Source organism: Sebastes umbrosus, chromosome 22, assembly GCF_015220745.1.
Source record: "Sebastes umbrosus isolate fSebUmb1 chromosome 22, fSebUmb1.pri, whole genome shotgun sequence".
Lineage (NCBI taxonomy): Eukaryota > Metazoa > Chordata > Actinopteri > Perciformes > Sebastidae > Sebastes > Sebastes umbrosus.
In genome coordinates, this window is record NC_051290.1 from 21,204,931 (window position 1) to 21,225,577 (window position 20,647).

Below are 20,647 nucleotides of genomic sequence, written 5' to 3' on the forward strand. Positions count from 1 at the left end.
AAACTAGCCGACTAGGGAGGTATTATACAAATGTGTTACTTTGTGACATCACTACGTTACAGAAGAAAAGGTGGGACTTTGAGCTTTGTAACTTTACAGACATTTTACAAGCACAAAAAACTATATAACACACTAAAGGAAAGAGAAAGGCCCAAAGCATGATAGGTCCTCTTTAAATATAACTACCAATTGTTTGAAATCTAGGTGTATATATATATACAGTATATATATGTGTATATGGAGAAATACGGGTCCTAGAGTTAATATAGAAGAATGCTGTTTGTAATCCAGTGAGAAGGGAGTATCTGATTATGCTAACCTAACCTAACCTAACCTAACCTAACCTAACCTAACCACTAGTATCAGCATAATGTTTTATAATTTGAGGTGTATATTGTGTTATTATTTGGGAAAAGTAATTTAAATATCAATATATAGCAAGCTTTGCAACAGCTACACCTATTAGGTAATAAGTATAAATATTTAGCATCAACTAATCTCTAGGTAGAAGTAGTGTGTGCAACTTGTTTTATTTTAGTGATTCATAAAAATACACTAGCGTTATAACTAGGCTAAGTTGGAACGGGTAAAGACCAGAATAGAAATGGAACTAAATGGAACATTTGGACAAAATCTAGATCAAAAATGTGGAATGGCTTGGAATGGATTCCTACAAAACCAAATGTTGGGAACAAAATGGAATATGGAACGTTTAGAACAGAGTGGAATGGCATGGAATGGAATGGGTTCCTACAAAAATGGCATGTTGCGAACAAAATGTGAGATGGAACGTTTTGGACCAGGATGGAATGGTTTGGAACGAACGGTCAGCACGGTGAGGGCGAGTCGTACTGCTAAGGAGGTTCGGTTCGTTAATGATCCAGCACTGCATTGAAACCTGTATTAGTAACATTGGACCTACACAGAGCTGTTAAAACTCCTACAATACACATATGTAACACACACACACACACACACACACACACACACACACACACACACATATTCTCTCTCATACCAGCAAAAGACTGAAAACATAAACAAACAAACTTAACGGAGAAAAGCAGACAAAGCTAAACACATGCAGACAATGGAAGGAAAGTGACACAAACATCATGACATCATGACAAATTCAACAGTTTATGGTCTTAAATTCATTTTGTTATGGGAAAAGACATCTTTTTTTTGCCCCATTAAAAAAAATAAAATATATATCACACCTTCTGCAACAGAAATATGGTTAAAATGTAGCACATGGGAAATGACAAGTGGAAAAAATGTACACAAGGATTTCTTAAATAATAGAGGTAAACAATGTCAAATTAAGCACGTTGTGCCATTTTGCATGCTCTGTATGATTAAGCTAAATATGAAGGGATGCAGAATGGCTCCCAGAGGAGGGGACATCAAGGGAAAACAAAGGACTGATAAGATGATTACTTGAACCTTAACTTTTACCGTCCACTACATGGAGTGTAAACACATTGAAGTAGAATCTATTCATACACTCAAACATTTGCCCCATATTTATATATATTTTAAGGCAGATTTATTATTTCTAGCTCTCATATTTCAAATGTAATGATTCATGACTCCTTAAATAGGCCAAAGGCTTTGCTACTTGTATAGAAAACTGAAAGGTAGTTCATCATTACACTGTTCTAATAAAATAATGTTACAACTTGTGACCACCAGGTGGAGCAATGGTCCGGATTAAAGGGGAAATTGCTCTACCTGCTGGTAAAAAGCAGACAACACACTCAAAAAGCGAGTGTGTGTGTGAGATAAATGTGGTTGTGAAATGTGTTCAGCATGTACATGTAGAAATGTTAAGATGTGTCACCATGTGTTGAGCATCTGCTCAGAGTGCAAATATATACATGGAGACAAGATGTGTGTGTGTTCATGTAAATGTTTGGGTGCAAATGTATGCATCAAGTGTCATCTGTGTGTGTGTGTGTGTGTGTGTGTGTGTGTGTGTGTGTGTGTGTGTGTGTGTGTGTGTGTGTGTGTGGGCCAGAGTAGGTCAAAGCCATCCAGTTCTGTTGCTGCTGCTGTTAGAGAGCCAGTGCCAGAGTGAGAACAGAGCGATGAAAGAAAGGAAGAGTGCAGCCTCCAGAAAAAGAGTGCAGCCTGAGAAAACACTGCAGCCCCGTCCCTCCCGGGTCCTTCTCCTCCTCCTCTCTGCCTCCGTCCACAACTACAGCCAGCGACTAATAATTACAAATGACTTCCCCTGTGGGAGTTGCACCGAAAAACCAGAAACGCAACTCTCTAATTTGAGTCTAGTGACTGAACCGATGAGAGCGGAGAGGTGAGATGGGTGGTAGTTTGGTGGAGGTGGGTGGCGTTAGCTGGGATAATGGTTAGCAACATTAAAAAGCAATCAGAGCCTACTTTTCTCTCTCATATGCTTACAGACATGAGGAAATCAGTATAGGACGCTGTTCAAAGGGAGGGCATTTTACACCGCTACCTCGCCAGTTTCTGCGATTTTGGAGAGTATGATCTCCATTAAGCTCAAAAGAAGCTGCATCTGAAGCTAAGAAAGGGAGCGGGTTAAGAGTAGAAAGAGAGTAGTTTGATCTATTGCACCATTAAGACTCGACCTAAATCTGGGACGCTACGGGGGGATCTACGAGCTCACACACACACTCTACCTGGTAAATAAATGGAAAAAGGAGGGATGAGGAGGAGGTGGGTGGGTGGGAGTGACGATGGAGTGACGAAGAGGAAGTGTTGTTATTGTGCCGCATGATGATGGAGTGAGTGAGTTAAGTGAGTGGGTGGCTGGGTGGGTGAGGGGGACGTTAGTAATAATAATGATAAATAAATAAATAAATAAAAATGGGCCAAAACACGGCACGCAAAAACCAGAAGGCTCAAAAAAAGGGGGCCAACCACAGAAAATAAAAGGAGGAGAAAAGATAAGGCTCAAGACACAAAAGGAAGATCTCAACAGAAAGCTGCACGAAAACACCAAAAGAGGAGGAAATATATATATATATGTAAAAATATATATGAAGAAGAGAATAAACGTGTATATATCAAAGGGGTTATATTTAACGTTGGGGGTGTTGCCTACCTTCTCGGAAACCTGAACGACAGATTTCTACAAAACAAAAGAGGGATAAAGAAAGAAAGAGAAACAAACGTATATATAAAAACGTATAGATTTATGACTTTCCTGTAAAAAGACAAAGCTGCCCTCTGAGGAGCAAACTTTCAAAGACAAACGGGCTCATTTTGGGATTGAAGCAGCAAGCACAACATTACATAACCCCAAAAAAATAAACAACAAAAATCAGTGTTAACTGCCGTCGACTTTCAACCGGAATGTGTTTCAAGATTACTGCTGTGAATGTGTGAACAGACATTTTTTTTAAAACGCACACCAGAAACACCTCAGAGGGATTTAATGAGCTCTGTGGGAAAATTCCATTAAGAGACCCAGTTTGAACACAGTCCCCCCCCCCCCCCTCCACACACAGAGCAGTCCTGGGTGATCCTGGAAAGAAGTGTTCGTGAGGTGAAAAGTTCAGATGTGATAAAAATAAAAAAAAAAGGAGAGAGAAAACCACCTCCTATACACACACAGAGACACATTTCAAATGAAAATGCACAGGTTAAGCAATCTTGAACACACATTGAGGAACTTAATCTCACACACATGCAAGTACACCGGAGACCAAGCAGGAAAATGCAGCGGTGAGGTTATATGATATGTTAATAAAACACATAGCTTTAGTGCATGTATATATAGGTGTGTGTGTGGTCAAACTGTACAAATGCAACACAATCTCTCTGTCTCCACCGCCTCGACTTCCTACCAGCACGCCAAGTTGTGTGTGTGTGTGTGTGCATGCATGTGTGTCAAGGTGTCCCCACTAGCGGTATTTATAGTTGAGGGAAAAGTGATATCTCCGGTGTAACCATGGATACTGTCGCCACGGAGCTACAGTATCTCTGAGTGGGAGGCCTAGAGAGTGGCCGTGCCTGTACCTCCGCCTCTTACACTCACACACACACCAGTTCTACACCGACACCCACGCATGCAGGCACACGACATTTCTGTTGTGTTCAAGCTAAAAATCATCAAAAACACAAGCGTGTGCTCTCTCTTAGTCCCTTCCTCACACACATTTCAAACTGCTCGCAGCTTTTCAGCGTTTCGCTGCTCACTTGGCCCTTCCTCTTTCAGTCTCGTTCACCTTTAAACCCTCACTTCCTGTCACTTCCTCTCCTCCATATCTTCCATTCTGACGGCGGCCTCCGATTATAACATGCAGCCTCGCTGCTCCTTTTTTTAGTCTCATCTGCGCTCTTTTGCTTTTCTCCCATTCGGACTCAGCTGCACACACAGACCTCATCACCCTTCATACATGATTTAGATCAAGTCGTTTTTTTCTATGAATCTAGTAGAAACAGATGGACTTGGTGAGTAGAAATAGCAGTCAAGTTGTCACAAGACACTGTAGTCAAAGAGTTGGTAGGTTTTTCCTTCCCTTCCACTTTTAGAACCACAATTACTGTCTTCACCTCACTGTATTTACCAAGCACAGTTCAAAAAGCTACAAAGGGAATCCACTTCCAGAGCACAATTTTAAAAAAAATCGAAATAAAAACAAGTTTCAGCTTTGATTACAACCAGGTACCCAGAGAGCAGTTTTAGTGCTGCAACCTGCAGTAGACGAAAACTAGCCAGACGTGCAACCAAAACCAAAATTACTCCTCCAGTCACCACTGCTCCAAACCAAATTATAGAGGAGACACAGCTGTTCCTTCCTCTCCCTTTCTACTCCCACGGGAGTTACAGATCAGCACAAGTTTTAGTGATAGGGATGAGATGAGACCAGCCCCTTTAAAGAAATACTCTGAAAACCAGTGATGACATGGAGTGTACGGTACGCTGTTCCTGAGAGGAAATGAGCACATGAAATGACTTGTAACTCAAACCTAGTAATTTTCTCTTTAAAGCTGAAACCTCAAATACTCAGGAAAAAGCTTTCAACTGTACTTGTGCTGCAAAGTGCAGGATAATAAATAGAACAGCTGCTACCACGACTGCTCTGTATTTACTAAACTACGAATTTCTTCTTCTGCCACATTTCTCTCCTGTCCTATCTGTCTGGTACTTCCTTTCTCGTCTCTCTGACACTAGAACCACAGAGTATAATCTGAATATTCAACCCTTCCCCATTTGCCCGTTGGCTCCTGCCTCTCTTTCCGCCACTCACCTGCGTACAAAACTTGATGTGAACTTGCTGAAAATCCCCGTGGCGCCAGTGGTCCTCCGGCCTGGCTGTTGCCGTGTGACAGTGACGGGGACGCGGGCCCTCCGGGGTAGGCGGAGCCTGCTGGTCCACGGGCGCCCCGCGCTGGCCTGCGTGGAATGTGCTGCGGATGCCCACACCTCGGGAGAAGTTGGTACGGTCCGACGCTGGCAGCGCTGCTGATGTTGTGGGCAGATGGGGAGGCGCCGGCGCCCGCTGAGCTGGGGCACTATAGAAGATGAGTGGAGGGAAAGAGGAGGGAAATGGATGGTAGAGAAAAAAGGTGATACAGAGGAGGGAGGGTGGAGAAAAGAAAAGAGGTGCGAAAATATTGGGAGAGGGATTGGGAAGTGGTGGGAGGTGTGATGAGAGAAGAGGCAGAGAAGAGGAGGTGCAAATGAGAAGAAGTCAGGGTGACGGAGATTGGACAGGAGACAGGAGGAAGAAAAGCAGGAAATAAAGGATAGGAAGGAGTAACAAAGAGGGATGGGAGTGGAAAGAGGAGGGATGTGGGAGAGGAACAAACAAGTTAGAGTAATCACTTCCTTCTAATGTGCTACTTACCTCAGTGTAATGTCATACAAGTATCTATGTCGGCTCAACGTCTGCTCGCTGATGTTTCATATAATCCCTTAAGTCAGCCAAGTCAATATTTAGGCCACATTAGGTCATGACACACTCACACAACACACACACACAGATACACACAGTTAATCCTCTTTTCTTGACCAGGGCAAAGCATCACAAACCTCGAGCTCTCCCATCCTCTCGCACACAAATACACAAAACACACAGACAAAGACACACTTGCACACTGCACCTAGCACTGAGCTAAAAGCTTGCATTTGCTTTGTAAGCATGTGGTGCATCTTCCATGCCAGCGTGTGGCAGCGGTACACTGCAGCAGACGGCAAACAACAGCAAACAGAAAACGGCAAAAAGCACACAGACTGAAAGACAAAAACAGGCAAAATACAGAGAGTAGAACATACAGAAAGATCATACAATAAGACCATCCACTGTAGAAGGCTCTGCAATGGGACGGGATATACCACGTAACACACATGTTGCAGGTGCAGGATATGGTTACGCTAATGTGGGTCGTCAAACCTCATCACCCCGTGACAAAATTCCATATTTGAAAATACGAGAGGGTGTAACTACTAAATGCTTTGCCCACCTTAAAGGGTAACTTTGGTATTTCAACCTGGACCCCTATTTTCTCATGTTTTTGTGTCTAATGTGACTGATGGGACAACAATTTTTGAAATTGGTCCAGTATGGAGAGAGAACGCTGCAGCCGCCAGCCGCTAAACAGGCAGTAGTATAATCGCTTAGCACCGTTAATGTACGTTCGCTGAAGTGCTCGTCTTTGCCGAAGACAGGCTCAGATTGTTATTATAAGTGTCTGACAACATTATGGAAATGACCTGCAGAGAAATAAAACATTTTTTCTTTACTTTACTTGATCCTGTCTGTTTTTATTTATGTCTAAACAAGTCTCCTCGTCTTGGTCTTGTCTGCCGAAAGACAAACAGTGGAAAAATGAAGTGAGAGTTGGAGAGAGGAGTGCCGGGAAGAGTTTGTTGTGTTGGAGTACAGAACGCGTAGCTTAGTGTTATCTAAAAGATTTTCAATGTCATGGCTAGATATTTAAATGATTTCAACAACGTGGATGAGGCCTAACCCTTAGCAGGACAAGACCGAGACAACGGACTTGATTAGACAAAAACAAACAACCGGATCAAGCTAAGGTAAAGAAAAGGTTGATTTCTCTGTAGGGTCCTTTTCCATAATGTTGTCAGACACTTATGATAATAATAATCTGAGCCAGTCAGTTGGAGAAAAAAAAGCACTTTAGTGGACGTAAACTAACGGTGCAGAATTCGCCCGGTCTCAGCTGCCGGCTAACAGCGCTGTCGCTCAAGTACTGGACCAATTTCAAAAATTGTTGTCCCTATTACTCACTTAGACACAGAAACATGAGAAAATAGGGTCCATGACATGTTTGAAAAATGTTAAAGTTACCTTTAAATCCAGTTTCAGTTTATTTATATCTCCCACTTGTCCAATTCTAATTCCCTCTCTCTCTCTTTTTTGACTTAACATTTAGTCGGTAACAGATTTTTGAACTCCATCTGATCTGCAAAGAGACATGGCCATCACTGCCTATCTTGCAGTCTGACATTACAGCATCTGGTCTGTATCCGTTGCTACATGAAACATCAGCTATCAAGAAAGAGGGACACAATCCAAAATTGTGTAGTTCCCACATCTTTCAAAAATAGGGCAGCTGAATAGCTGCGTTGTGAGTTTCTATGGACTACGTTTGTGTGTTGTTTTTTTGGGGGCGATAGATGAAATGGTGTATCTGCTGGAGCAAGCGGTGCATGGTCAAACATCATCTGAGGGTTGAGAAATCAGTCCCATGCAGACGTCTTATACACTCAACACTATACAGAATACATAAAGAGGCTTCTCAGTTACAGTCTAACGGTGTGATGGACAGCTTCACACATCCTTTAATTTGATGTGGATGTGTTCAAGTTGTGCACCAAGGTACGAAATACACACAGAAAACGATCTATGGATAAAGGTGCGAGGAAAGAAAGGCTGGATCAGGCAAGTTAGTGGGGATCAGTGTGACGTATTATAGTCATGTTGATTGGGAAGGACTACATAAACCAAAGAGGAAAATAGCTGTTAATATTTTCCTATTTCTTTCAATCATATGGAAGCATTTCATTGTCACTTAAGGAAAAGAGTAGTGACGGACTGTAAAGAAGGTGTGTATAAGACGGTGTGGCATGAGGTGGATGCAGGCTGATGTGTCTTCATGGTGCAGCTGGATCATTTTCATGCTAGGCATACTTGATTTGCGTATAGTAGACTGCACCTCTACGTTATACAAATGATAGCTGCCAGTGTGCAGCGTCGCTTGCTTCATCACTGTACACCATGAACACTCAGGTTGTTAAAAAATAATGCAAATTCATGAGAATGGTGTTTGAAACGTTCTTCAGAAGGGTAATCGGGGATAAAAACAGGAATGGGTGGGACTTCAGGACACAGACTATGTTCTGAGAAAAAGGTGACTATGGACTCATTATAGGGAACAGTCTATGTGTTTGGAGCGGGTACCTTCTCTCCAGCGTTCCCAACCAGGTCTGAACAGCCCCAAGCTCACTGCTGAACGACGCATGCAACAGAACAAGACTTCAACATGGAGCAGACCAAAACCACGTACAGCCAGAGGGCCACCTTGACATTTTGGCTCTGCAGGAATTTTAGCCTGACATTTGTTTTCGCTAGACAACTGTCACAGAAAGGGTGGGGGTCTCTGAGGTCTCGACTGACACCTTGCGCAGACAGACAGCCGTTTAAAGCTAGCTGAGGAACACGTTCAAAGACCGTCCACCGTATAATGTGACACGTGGGATGGCAAAAAGTGGACTAAAACTCAAAAATATCAAAGTAGCCCTTGAAACAGACGCTATCAAGCAGGCGAGCTAAACAAAGCAACACACACACACACACAAGCCAAGCACACAGACAGCAAATACACACAGATGACCAACAAGACACAGTCAGGTCAGTACTCCATGTCTTTCATTCAACAAGCCACGCCACGTTATAGTTAACGCGTAATAGGTGAAGACGGGGTTTTCCCAGGCAACTTCCTAACTGAGGTGGGTTTACACAGCAGATTGAGGCTGGAGGAGACGGGACTAAACAACCTTTGAAACTTTTAAGCCAGGGAAAATCCTTTTGTCCACAAACACAACATGAATATTAAATATTATTAAAATATATATACATGCAATAGATTATACATTTTCACAGAAACATGCATCAATACAACTATTACATGTACATTTTGTCTGGTTCTCCCCAGAGCACCTTTTTAAAAAAATATCTTTCTCTTCAATACCACTTTTTTTGGGATATCTTTATGATTGTGATTATTGATTAAACTGTAATTACTGTTGACTATCCATCTACGTAGATAGAGAATATATTTGTCTGTCAAGTCTGTTTACATTGGGCCCCTGATGGCCTGGTGGCTTCGAGGCTAAAGGGGTATTTCTGGATATATCTCCAAAGTCTTTCTTTCCTTTAATGATTAAATGTAAACAGAAATGAGGTTATACTTTGAAGACCGCCTCACAACCAAGCTCATATAAAGGGCTGGCCTGCACACATAGTTTATTATCTATTGAGACCGCTGCGTGTGGAAACCTGATCCCTGCTGCTCCATAAATGTTTCTGAATGTGTCTGTGTATTTCCTGTCCGGAAACCAAACAAGTAAAACAGAAACGTCTCCCGTCTGTCGGGAGGTACAGTACGGTGAAAAACCTGCTCGTCTTGTTCTCGAGCTCTGACTGCTCGGTTACGGTCCGCTGGGTGGTGAGAGAGTGACTGATTGGCCAAATATGTCAACATCTTCCACACTGAGTTTAGCTTGCACAGCTTTCTGAGCTCCACAATCTACTTCCTGGCTGTTGCTAAGTAACTGGTGAGTCTATGATGGCTGGTCTTAGAAATGCTGGACGTCTCACTATGGTGATGCTGTAGTGGGAAATATATAAATATATATAGGTAGATACTCAGAACAGCATTTCAAGACATTAACAAACTATTTCTTGCTTTCAGATAAAGAAGTGTCATGTAGTCTCTTTGCTGCTACACTAATGATAAATACTTCCTGGTTCTGGGTATCCATGAGGGGGAACAAATAGAACCGTGAAAGAGTTTTACACTAAATTTAAAACTGCATATGTTTCCAAGACTGTACACATGGTACCCATCAATAAAAAAAGGAAGGAATATAAGTGTACAATTTTTATAGGTCAGACTTCTGTCTTGTTTTGGGTTCAACAATATTCCATTTGGGAAACTTCTTGATCTCTTTCTTGAGTCGTATTTTTACTTTGTCAGTGCATTTTTGGGTAACACTTCATTTTACAGGTCCACAAATTTCATGGTAATTAGGTGATCATTTGCCAGAAACCTATATGAAATTTCTTTGCAATTACTGCCAAATAACCCCAATATTTACCTCAAAATGTATCAAAAATTACTTTATTTTTTAATAAACATTATTTAATAATTATATTCTGCTTTTTCCCAATAGCTGATAATTGATTTAATACATTTAATAAAATAATTTAATTTATTTGCAAATAACTTATTTGAAATTTCTTTAATAAACTCCATGAATCATGACATTAGCTACCAGGTTACATTGATGTAGACGATAAGTAACACAATGGTGAGATTTGAGCGTGATCAGAAGAGACTTCTATTAGTTTTGGTTTTCCACCTCCGATGAAGAGCAGCCGCTTCTCAAGCCTAAGGGCCCTATTTTAACCATTAGATGCTATTTTAGCATATAATTATTTAATAATGTTTATAACAAAGTCATTTTCGATAAACTTTGAGGTAAATATTGGGGTAATTTGGCAGAAATTCCAAAGAAATGTCAAATAGATTACTATTATAGGTCTGCAAACATGACATTTGCAGACCTGTAAAAGGAAGTGTTACCGACTTTTCTTAATATCTAAATTAAGTACCGTAGAAGGTCATTATAGTTGATTAAAAGGCAAATTTAAACCAAAAAGGTATAAAGTATCTGAGAATAAATGCCATAAAGAAACTGTTAAAGCAAGGGAAGTGTGTTATGTTTGCTCATGTGAATGTGAGTCTGAGGTGGCTGTTGGCAAGCAGAGCAGTTTGTGTTAAATAGAAGAGCTTCTCTTTAGGGAGGAAAATCCAACTCTTTGATCGATTTCATGATTTTGAGGAGGGAAAATATTGGCAACGAGGTCACTGCTGTGTGCCAGGATGTGTCACTGTGTAAAAATGAATAAAAAGGTAATCAAAGAGTTTTTTTTTTTTTTTTTAAATGTTGGTACTGTCCCTTTAATCTAGCAGTGGTGGAAGGTTTCAGAGCCAACAAATCATTTTATCCTTTCTTCCTCTCTCCTTTTTCCTTTTTGTCCGTCGAGTTGTTGCGGGAAGGAGGATGATCTGTGCTGAGTAAAGTGGTACGTGCTGAAAGGCTGAGGGAGATGTGAGCATGTGTGTGTGTGTGTGTGTGAGAATGAGTGAGTGAGTGAGTGAGTGAGTGAGTGAGTGAGTGAGTGAGTGAGTGAGAGACTTGCCTGGGCCGTGGTGCGTGCAGGTCAGAGGGGCATGGATGATTGGAGGAGGACAGGGACTTGTTGTGGCGGGGACGCGAGGAGGAGGAGGAGGAGGAGAGGACGGCAGCAGCCGAGGCGGTGGAGGCGCGGGAGCCCGGAGTGTTTAGGCTGGGAGGAGGGGGGAGGAACAGGAGGAGTGCCCCGCCCAACGCACACACACACACAAACACACATACATATGCAGACACACCCGCAAACGTGACAGACACGCAGGACAAACGCACCAACGAGTCACACAATCAAACATACACACGAGTATGACACATTCAGACATTCACACACCGGGCGGGGTTTGTGTGTGGGCGGGCAGGGAGGTGAGGTGGAGCATGGTTAGAAGCAGCACTTATCAAACACAGTAAGGGAGGGAGGGGTGGAGGGTGGAGGGAAGAGCAGAGGAAGTAGAGACAAAAAGAGACGGAAAACACGGAGCAAAAAGGACATGAACAAAGAGGAGAAGTTGGTCTTTTTGCTGCTTCATCGTTCAAATAAGCAATCACGAACCACAATCAAAGGCTGACTGTGTTTTCATTTAAAATCTACTTCACATAAAAGGCAGAGCACAAAAGACCAACTTTAAGACACACTTTTCTATTGGCTAGGAAGACTGAAAACACACTCAAGACAAGTTCTGTGGACAAAGTCAGGTTACCAATATTACAGAGATGCGTTAAGCAACTCAAGTCACCTCGTAAAGACTGAAGACACCCCATTCACTGGTCCTCCCCAGCAGGTCTAAATATACTATCAACACAGTTTGAGGTGCTTGGGTAGGCCGAAGTCAAATTAACGCCAACCACATTTTTCTTACAAATCCCTTCAGCGTTTAAATATCTCTTTGTTTTGTTATCTAATTTCAAATCCTTGCTGCTTTTTTCAATTACTTTTTTTTTTTGTATATTTCATCTTTTGTGAAGCACATTGCATCGTACGGTTTTGTAAGAATTGTGCTACCTAAAAACAAAGTTTTGTTATATATAGTATGTAATATAAAGTATTATTATTTCAGACATGAGAGCTGAAACAATCAGCTGATTCATTGCTAAACAAACTATTAATGAGCATCAACTTAGATAATACATTCTTTGTCTCCCTTAAAACTCCCCTGATTCCAGCTTCTCCCAGTGTGAATAGTTGCTTGTTTTCTGAGTCTCGCGTGATATTAAATTTAATACCGTTGAGATTTGGACTGCTGGTCGGACAAAATAAGCATGATTAATCTGCACATTAATCAATCATAAAAGTAATCGTTAGTTACAACCCTATGAGGCCGTTAAAATCTGTATTAAAAACAATTAGCTTATGCCCTTCCTCTGGTGATAATGGGCATGTAAGGTGTTGAGTTTCTCCATGAAGTCATGTAGTTCACTGTCTTGTTATGAGATAATCACTCTGACCTCTGACCTTACAGTTTTATGGATTTGACCTGTCTCGTGACTTCTTCTGCCTGTCAAGTCCCTGACTTTCCCTCTCCAATCCTTCCTCTCCTTTTCTCCTGCAAACAATCTAAACTATATCTGTAACAAAGAATAGTTTATTGAATTAATTAGGCAAAAGACCACTGGCTATTTCCTGAACCCTCTCTTAATCGGCAAGGTTGCTACGGGCTACAAAGCTCTGACAGCTCTAACTTGACTTTATCCACAGAGGGAAACAAACACAGTAAGAGACAGGGGAGAGTGGTACCAGAGGGAGAGAGAGATAGATGAAGGGAGAGCAGAGGACTGAGCAATGAAAGAGAGAGAGAGAGAGAGAGAGAGAGAGAGAGAGAGAGGGACATTTATAGAGGTCAACCAAACAGCTGCTAATTACACAGAAAACAAACACATAGCCGAGAGAAAAGCACACTGTTTCTGACAGATTAGTACGGCTAGTGATGGAAAAATAACGGCATTCACTGGACAGCGTGTGGCAAGAGTTTGAGCATGTGTGACATGTATGTTTAAGCTTGTGTGTGTCAATAGTTTGTACGTGTACTGCCTCTGTGTGTGTAGATATTTTTGTGTACGTCTAAGCCTATTAAGAGGCAAGTACAGGGACCATATAGTGCCACTAAGAGTTAATATTCCATCACAAGTCGTCCTAATCTCCTTAGAGAGAGAGGGGAGAAAAAGAAAGAGAAGATTAATATAAAGACAAGAAGGAAAAAAGAAAGCTGGAAAAAAAAAGGAGGTGCCAAGAAAATGTGAGTGACTTAAGATCCAGCGGGACAAGAGCTCAGACGCAGATAAAAGAACACCAGACGAAGGAAATTAGAAAAGGACAGAAAGGGGTAAAAAGGAAATTTGGGGAAGGGGAGGGTTTAACAAGTATAAAAGCCCACACTTCAAAGCATTAATGATGATCAAATAAACTTTCAAATCAAAGCAGATGACAACCAAGTTAGCAGAGCCTACCATGGATAATAGACCCACAGGGCTAAAAACAAAACAAAAACAATGCTGTCTCAAATGACCACATCGTCACTAAGTAGTGCTTAGACTGAAAGTTGATGACATTTCTCTAAACTTATCAGATTTATCGGCCTGAACGTAGACTCAAATTAATATTTTTTATTATGTTGTAGGTAGGGCACCATCTTGGGAACGAGGGGGTCATTTGAGACTGAGTCATGAACAGGTAACAAAGCAGTAATGACAATGAACACTGCATCGTAGGAGGGATTATGGTTTGGCTTAATGTTTAATGCTCATGAAAAAGCACACAAAGCATATGGCCGGTTAAGCATGAGTGATGTGTGAGTGGTTGTGTGTGTGGACACGTATATTCGACAGCAGAGGCTCACAATCCCGGGTGACAAACGCGACGACTTCAACCGACGGCTAAAATGACCGCGTGGAGGTGTGTTTTCATGGCCTCGAAATGAAGATTAGAAAGTCCACAATCAGGCAACTCTAAAAACGGACACAACGTTTGTTTGGTCCATATTGGAGTCGTGGTTGAGGAAGAAAGGAGAGTTGGAAGGATGAAATGAGAACGGGGAAAAGGGAGGGAATATCACACCTCGCAATATCCCAATGAAAGACTAGTGAAAAACAGGGAGCTTGATTTATAGTTAAACCAATAGTAGACTTTGTCATTTAATTTAATTTTCTCAAACAAACAAAAAACAGTAATCCTGCTTTTCGTTTTTCATTACTATAAGATTATTGCCTTTTTGACCTTCTGTTGAGTTTTGCACCTGCTAAACCTCTAACCTCTATCCCTGATTGGACTTTGATTAAAAACTTTGATTAAATTACAAGTTGTGAGAAGTCAAAGTTAATTAAAAAAGAATATGTTATCAAAGGAAAAGAACAGAAAGAAGGATACGAGTTTAAAGAACAAATGAAGTTTCCGTGTGTCAGCATATGTGTATGTGAAAGCGGGGTGTGCGTGTCCATCGAACCCTGCCTCTGCTCTGACTGGCAGGCCTCCATCAGCCCATCACGGGTAATCTGTAATCTACTGGAGGTTTGGCCTAAATTCCCAAGGGAGCCTGATTTCCTTGTCCGGGAGGGCTCACCCCACCCCGGGGTAAAGCTGTGGGCCTTCCCTGAGCCAGCTGGCAGAGCTCTGGAGAGTACCAGCCAAGGTCTGGGATTCAGTCACTGAGACAGCTGTGGGACTGCTTCATTCACAAACCATGGTGAGAGTGTGTTTATATTATGTGTGTGTGTGTGTTTTAGTGAGGAAGCAGCGCTGCCTCACTGCAACTACTTGAGTTTCCGGTGACGACAGAGAAAGGACGATTGTGTGTAACTTTACTTGCCCGTGTCTTTTTGAAAACATTTTTTTTTTACATTGTACGTGTATATAAATAAGTGTGTGTCTACCTGTCCTTGCCGTTCTGGATGCCCTGGCCCAGCGTGGCCCTCTCAGTCAGAGGAGAGTTCCGACTGCGACCGGTACCGGTGGACAGGATGCTATTCTGAAAGGAGAGAGGAACAAAATATGAAGAAAGTTAGAAATATAGAAATGTAAGTGAATAAGATTGAGGACAGCGTTAAAGACGGCGGTCGGAGGATGGAGAAATGGTGTTAAAAGTGACCAATTATTAATGGAAGAACCTCGAGCAAGCTCCCTGATCAGCAGGGACGAGTGACTTTAATTGCCTAACATTAATTAATATCTTCACTTAAGATTATTAGGTAACACTTCATTTTACAGGTCTGCAAAGTTCATGGTGATTAGGTGATAATTAGCAAGTAACCTATTTGAAATTTCTTTAGAATTACTGCCACATTACCCCAATATTTAACTCTAAATTGATCGAAAATAACTTTATTATAAACGTTAATTAATAATTATATTCCGCTATTTCCAAGTAGCTGGTAATTTATTTAATACATTTCCAGGAAAAGAATACAAAGTTAATTGATATGTTTTATTTCCATGTCTGCTAATAATTATATAATAATTATCAAATCATTTAAAAAAAACTCCCTGAATCATGACAACAGCTTCCAGGTTATATAAGTCACACAATGGTGAGATTTGTGCCTGATCAAAAGTGTCTTCTATTAGTTTTGGTTTCCAACTCCGATGAAGAGCAGCCGCTTCTCAAGCCTAAGGGCCCTATTTTAACCATTAGATGCTATTTCAGCATATAATTATTAAATAATGTTTATAATAGTCATTTTTGATACACTTAGAGGTAAATATTGGGGTAATTTGGCAGTACTTCTAAAGAAATTTCAAATAGGTTACTTGCTAATTATTAACTACGTACCATGAACTTAGCTGACCTGTAAAATGAAGTGTTACCGATTATTTCCTGTTACAAAGTCAGTTTTCTGCAGCTTTTCAAAATGAACTGCACGATCATACAATTACAAAACCATTTCATGTTCACCTCAGAGTTCTTGAATTGTCATTTTAAAGGCTTTGCATTCGCACACAGGTGTTTTCCATTACCCTGCCTGACACATTAACCATCTGCTCCGGCTGAGGTTGGGTGGAGCTACACTGGGAATTACACAATGTCACCGAAGTCCACATACTAATAAAAACGATAAAAGTTGTCCCGCCCTAACAGGGTGCGATTAAATGAACAGGAGAGCGACCCAGATGTCAATCAACAACAGTATGTACACGCCCTTATAGTCCCTGAGAAGAGGCCTCTTCAGGTGACTTATATGAAAACAGCAGTGCAATGCTCAAATACTTTCCTGATCATTTCTAAATCTTTTTAAGTCGAGTTTTCAGCTATAAACTCGTAAAACATTTGTTGGTAGGTGTCATATGGAAAGACACTGTTGAAGAAGTTATAATACAGCCTTAGGGGTTCATAATTGGTGCCAACTGAGTGCAGAGCTGGGTGATACTAAGACATTTTCACATGTCACAGTAGGAAAAGCACAGGTGTAAATAGTAAAATGAATGTAGAAAACAAAGTGTGTATTTAGCCTGTTGTTTATTATTATTATTTGTTTAGGCTACACACATTCTTTTGGTTATCATCCCTTACAGTAATTGGCGCAGGGGTGTGGTTTCACCTATTTTTACCTGTTCACTTGGACCGCGGGAGTCAGACAAAGAGGGTGAGACAGGCTTGGATATCTTCTGTTGACTGTCACTTCACGTTACGTTACATTCTGTAGTTATTCCAGTTAGCCTTATTGTTTGTAATTCCTTTAATTCAATTAACAGTAAAACGCATCTGGACTTTTTGGACGTCTTGGAACGAGTCACGGTCAAGAGCCTACTTCAGCCTCTTAGCGGCTTTTTAATTGATAGTAGTCGCTACAATGAATGACGGCTTAATTGCATTTAGCCGCTTCAGTGTCAAGGTCCTGGTATTGTGGATGCTGGCTCTTTGTCATACTGTTTACGGCTTACTAGGCCACTTAAATAGAGAAGCCAACACCTGTGCTTTTCTTACTACGACAAGTCAAAGTGTCTGCTGTGAAAAAGGTCTGTAGTTTTGCATCAACACCAAGATCAAAACAACGTGAAAATATTTTGGGTGTGTATAACTAATGCACTTAAGCTGGACAAATGTAGTAAGCATCATTTAACTGTAATGCGGTTGTGAGACGAGGAAAAGGCCTCATTCAAGATGACCAAAAACCCAATCAGTTGGTATAAACATGATGCACACTTCAACTTTCTTACGCTATGTGAGAGTAGTAATATGGCCATTTACTACAATTAGTTTAATTAGTAACTAGCATCATTTGATCTTTGGACAATAGATTAAGATAATATATGGCTGATGTCAGCTTACACTTAAGAGCAACATTGACTTTCCGAATAAAAGTTTCAAATTTCAAATTTCCAGCAGCTGTTTTCCAATCGACTCACATTTGGGAAAGTTGTTCATTCACTACAACTGCAGTGTGTATCTTGTTTGTCTGTATTTGGTAATATTGGTGATGTGGGAACCACAATACCCAATGTATTAATTAGAATGTGCTTCTGATGGAGACTTTGAGTGTAGGGAATGTCATGTGAGCAGTGTGTTTGGTCTCACGGTGGAGGGCGTGGCGCTCTTCTTGCGGTCAGAGGAGCCCAGAGGACTGGCCGGCACCTTGTTAGTGGAGCTGCCTGATGAACTTTTCCTCCCAGAATCGTCCCCTGCAGTCCGGTTGTCTGACTGACCCCTCTTAGAGTAGGAGGAACCTAGAAAAACAAAGAGAGTCCATCACACAAAGGCCATCACTTGTTGTGCTCTTTATCGGAGACATCTCACTGCGCCGTCTTCTGCTCCCTCCGCCACTCATTTGTCATTTTTCCGTCATCACTCAGCTCTAATAGAAATCAATCTCACCTGCTTTTGTGGCTTCTCTCATTTAATCTGCTTGACCAACCCTCCACACTTAAATCAATCTCCACTCCACCCTCTCTCCCTTCTACTGTACACCGGGATTGAAATCTAATGATTCACTTTAAAAATAACTTTGTACGATCTGCTGATACTGTGTTTCCTTCCCTGAGCTTCTGACAAATGACCATCTCAATCTGATCCCTGTCCACTTCTCCTAACCCTCTCCTAACACATAGGCTTGCCGCGGTAGTCGGTGTAACCGGTGTTGCGCAGTGGTCGGGCACACACCGATTACATTACGTACCCACCGCCCCCACCATCATTTTGCTTTTTTATACAGAAATAAAACCCATTTAGATCATTTTGGCGTATCACCAGCGTGTTATCAATAGATAGTCGGACGACGGACGTTACAAACTGAAAGTGAATGCATCTGCTCCATAAGGAGTCTAAGCTCAGAGCAGCAGGTGTCATATTTCTCTCTCACACACACGCGGGATGAGAGAGAGTTGACAGACCGAGAGATGGCGGAGGATTTGGTGTCGTAGCAAAAAGCAAATGTGCCTATTTGGTAATATTTCAGATTTAAACCCAATGCTATGAGGGAACCATAACGTTAATGAGGTAATCCCTGCAAGGAGGACGGAGCGGTCACAGCCGGTGTTGTCACAAATTTATTAACCGGTGGGTTAATAAGGTCTCATCCCTACTAACAAACACCAGCTTCACCCACTTCCTCTACCTACCACGCACGCACGCACGCACGCACGCACGCACGCACGCACGCACGCACGCACGCACGCACGCACGCACGCACGCACGCACGCACGCACGCACGCACGCACGCACGCACGCACGCACGCACGCACGCACGCACGCACACACACACACACACACACACACACACACACACACACACACACACACACACACACACACACACACAGCAATCTTACCCTGGCTGCGGTTCTGAGGCTTCTGGTTGGACGACACACTGCGCTGTACCTTAGAGAGGCAAGATGGACGTACAGGTCAGTGTGGTATTCCTTATGTCACAGAGTTTTTACACACATCGGGATGTAAGTATGCTAGCAGAAGCTGCATTCACAGTTAATCTATAAAGCCATTCACACGTGAAACGGCCAAATACAAGCATCCAGGGAAGGAGCTGGCAGTTGCGGTTCACATGTACCTGTATGTAGGTCAACAATGTAAAACCTACGAATGAGCTACGTCAGAGTAGATTCCCAGTGTCTTTGGTAAAAAATACGAGGTCAAGTCAGTGCACTTGTGTCACTGGCTGCAGTCGGGAGACCTCATTATGTGTTAGCAGACCACATTATGTGTTCTCATTGTACCTTGTGAGGCGGGGAGGGGGCGTTTATGTTGCTTACATCACTTCCTGGCCGGGGCTTGATACCACTTTCATCCAGCTGAGGAAAAAAGAAAAAAAAAACACACAAATCTGAATATGTGTGTGTCAGGAGGAGACGCAGAGAGACTGTGTTGTGGGCACAACAAACACAAAGGACTAAAAATAGTACTGTTAAGAGAATACTGTTGAGCATAATTATTATTATAAATATATATATCAAATTCAGAGATGACAGCTTGTTGTATGTTCTGATGGCTTGAATCCAAAAATAAAAGTGAAGCCCTATATTTTCTTGTTTATAATGATGAACTCACAAGAGCTGGTTAGTATGACAGTTTACAGTGTAACATCAGTGTAAGTGCAGCTCTGACAAACCAATACTAACTGACACACTGGTACTGTGTAAAATGTGTAGGTGTGAGAAAGAAGCAGCGTACCTCAGAGTTCCTATAGTCCAGTAGCAGGTATGCAGCCATCACATCATTGTACTTCTGGTTCACCAGCGAGTCCTGGATCTCTTCCTGAGAGAATCCCATCGTCAGCATGATGTCTGCAAGCACAAAACCAGTTTAGAATTACAACGGTGAACTTCCTGCAGGTCCATAATTCTCCTTAAAAGGCCCTGACACAATGGCCAAGTTTGTCGGCCTAGTTTTTAGCGGTGTGTCCCGCACCGTCGGCTCTAGTCTGCCCGCGTCGGAGGCTTTTTGGCCGTTTCAGCATGTTGAGTCGGCGGCGGAGCTCGTCGGTGACAGAAATCACTCTGATTGGCTGTTCAGCTTAAGCATATCAGTGCACGAGAAGAAAAACGGAAGTGAGGAAAGCATGTCCACGAGTGAAGTAAAGACGGCACACACAGAAGGCTCTTTCCATCTTTATCTCATCTGATGATTCCAAAACACGGGTATTTTCACAACAACATGGCCATCTGGAATGAAGCTAAGTGGTGAGTGAGAGTGGTGTGAAAATGGTCAGCAAACGCTGCTTTGTTTCAGGTACGTATCATAACAAAGGCTTGTATATCCGCCGTCCTTGGTCTTCTGGTTT

The 20,647-nt window shown here is 42.0% G+C and overlaps 1 protein-coding gene across 1 annotated transcript in view; it reads right to left on the bottom strand.

Annotated features, from left to right (window-relative positions):
* The window catches only part of mark2b (MAP/microtubule affinity-regulating kinase 2b), a 58,175-nt gene that overhangs the window by 4,922 nt on the left and 32,606 nt on the right, over nucleotides 1-20,647 (bottom strand). Inside the window, 12 exon segments of the mRNA XM_037759360.1 lie at nucleotides 3,086-3,112; nucleotides 5,238-5,298; nucleotides 5,301-5,378; nucleotides 5,381-5,441; nucleotides 5,443-5,480; nucleotides 5,483-5,502; nucleotides 11,442-11,588; nucleotides 15,293-15,387; nucleotides 17,932-18,080; nucleotides 19,182-19,230; nucleotides 19,584-19,658; nucleotides 20,038-20,150. Of these exon segments, the coding sequence (XP_037615288.1) occupies nucleotides 3,086-3,112; nucleotides 5,238-5,298; nucleotides 5,301-5,378; nucleotides 5,381-5,441; nucleotides 5,443-5,480; nucleotides 5,483-5,502; nucleotides 11,442-11,588; nucleotides 15,293-15,387; nucleotides 17,932-18,080; nucleotides 19,182-19,230; nucleotides 19,584-19,658; nucleotides 20,038-20,150 (913 nt within the window).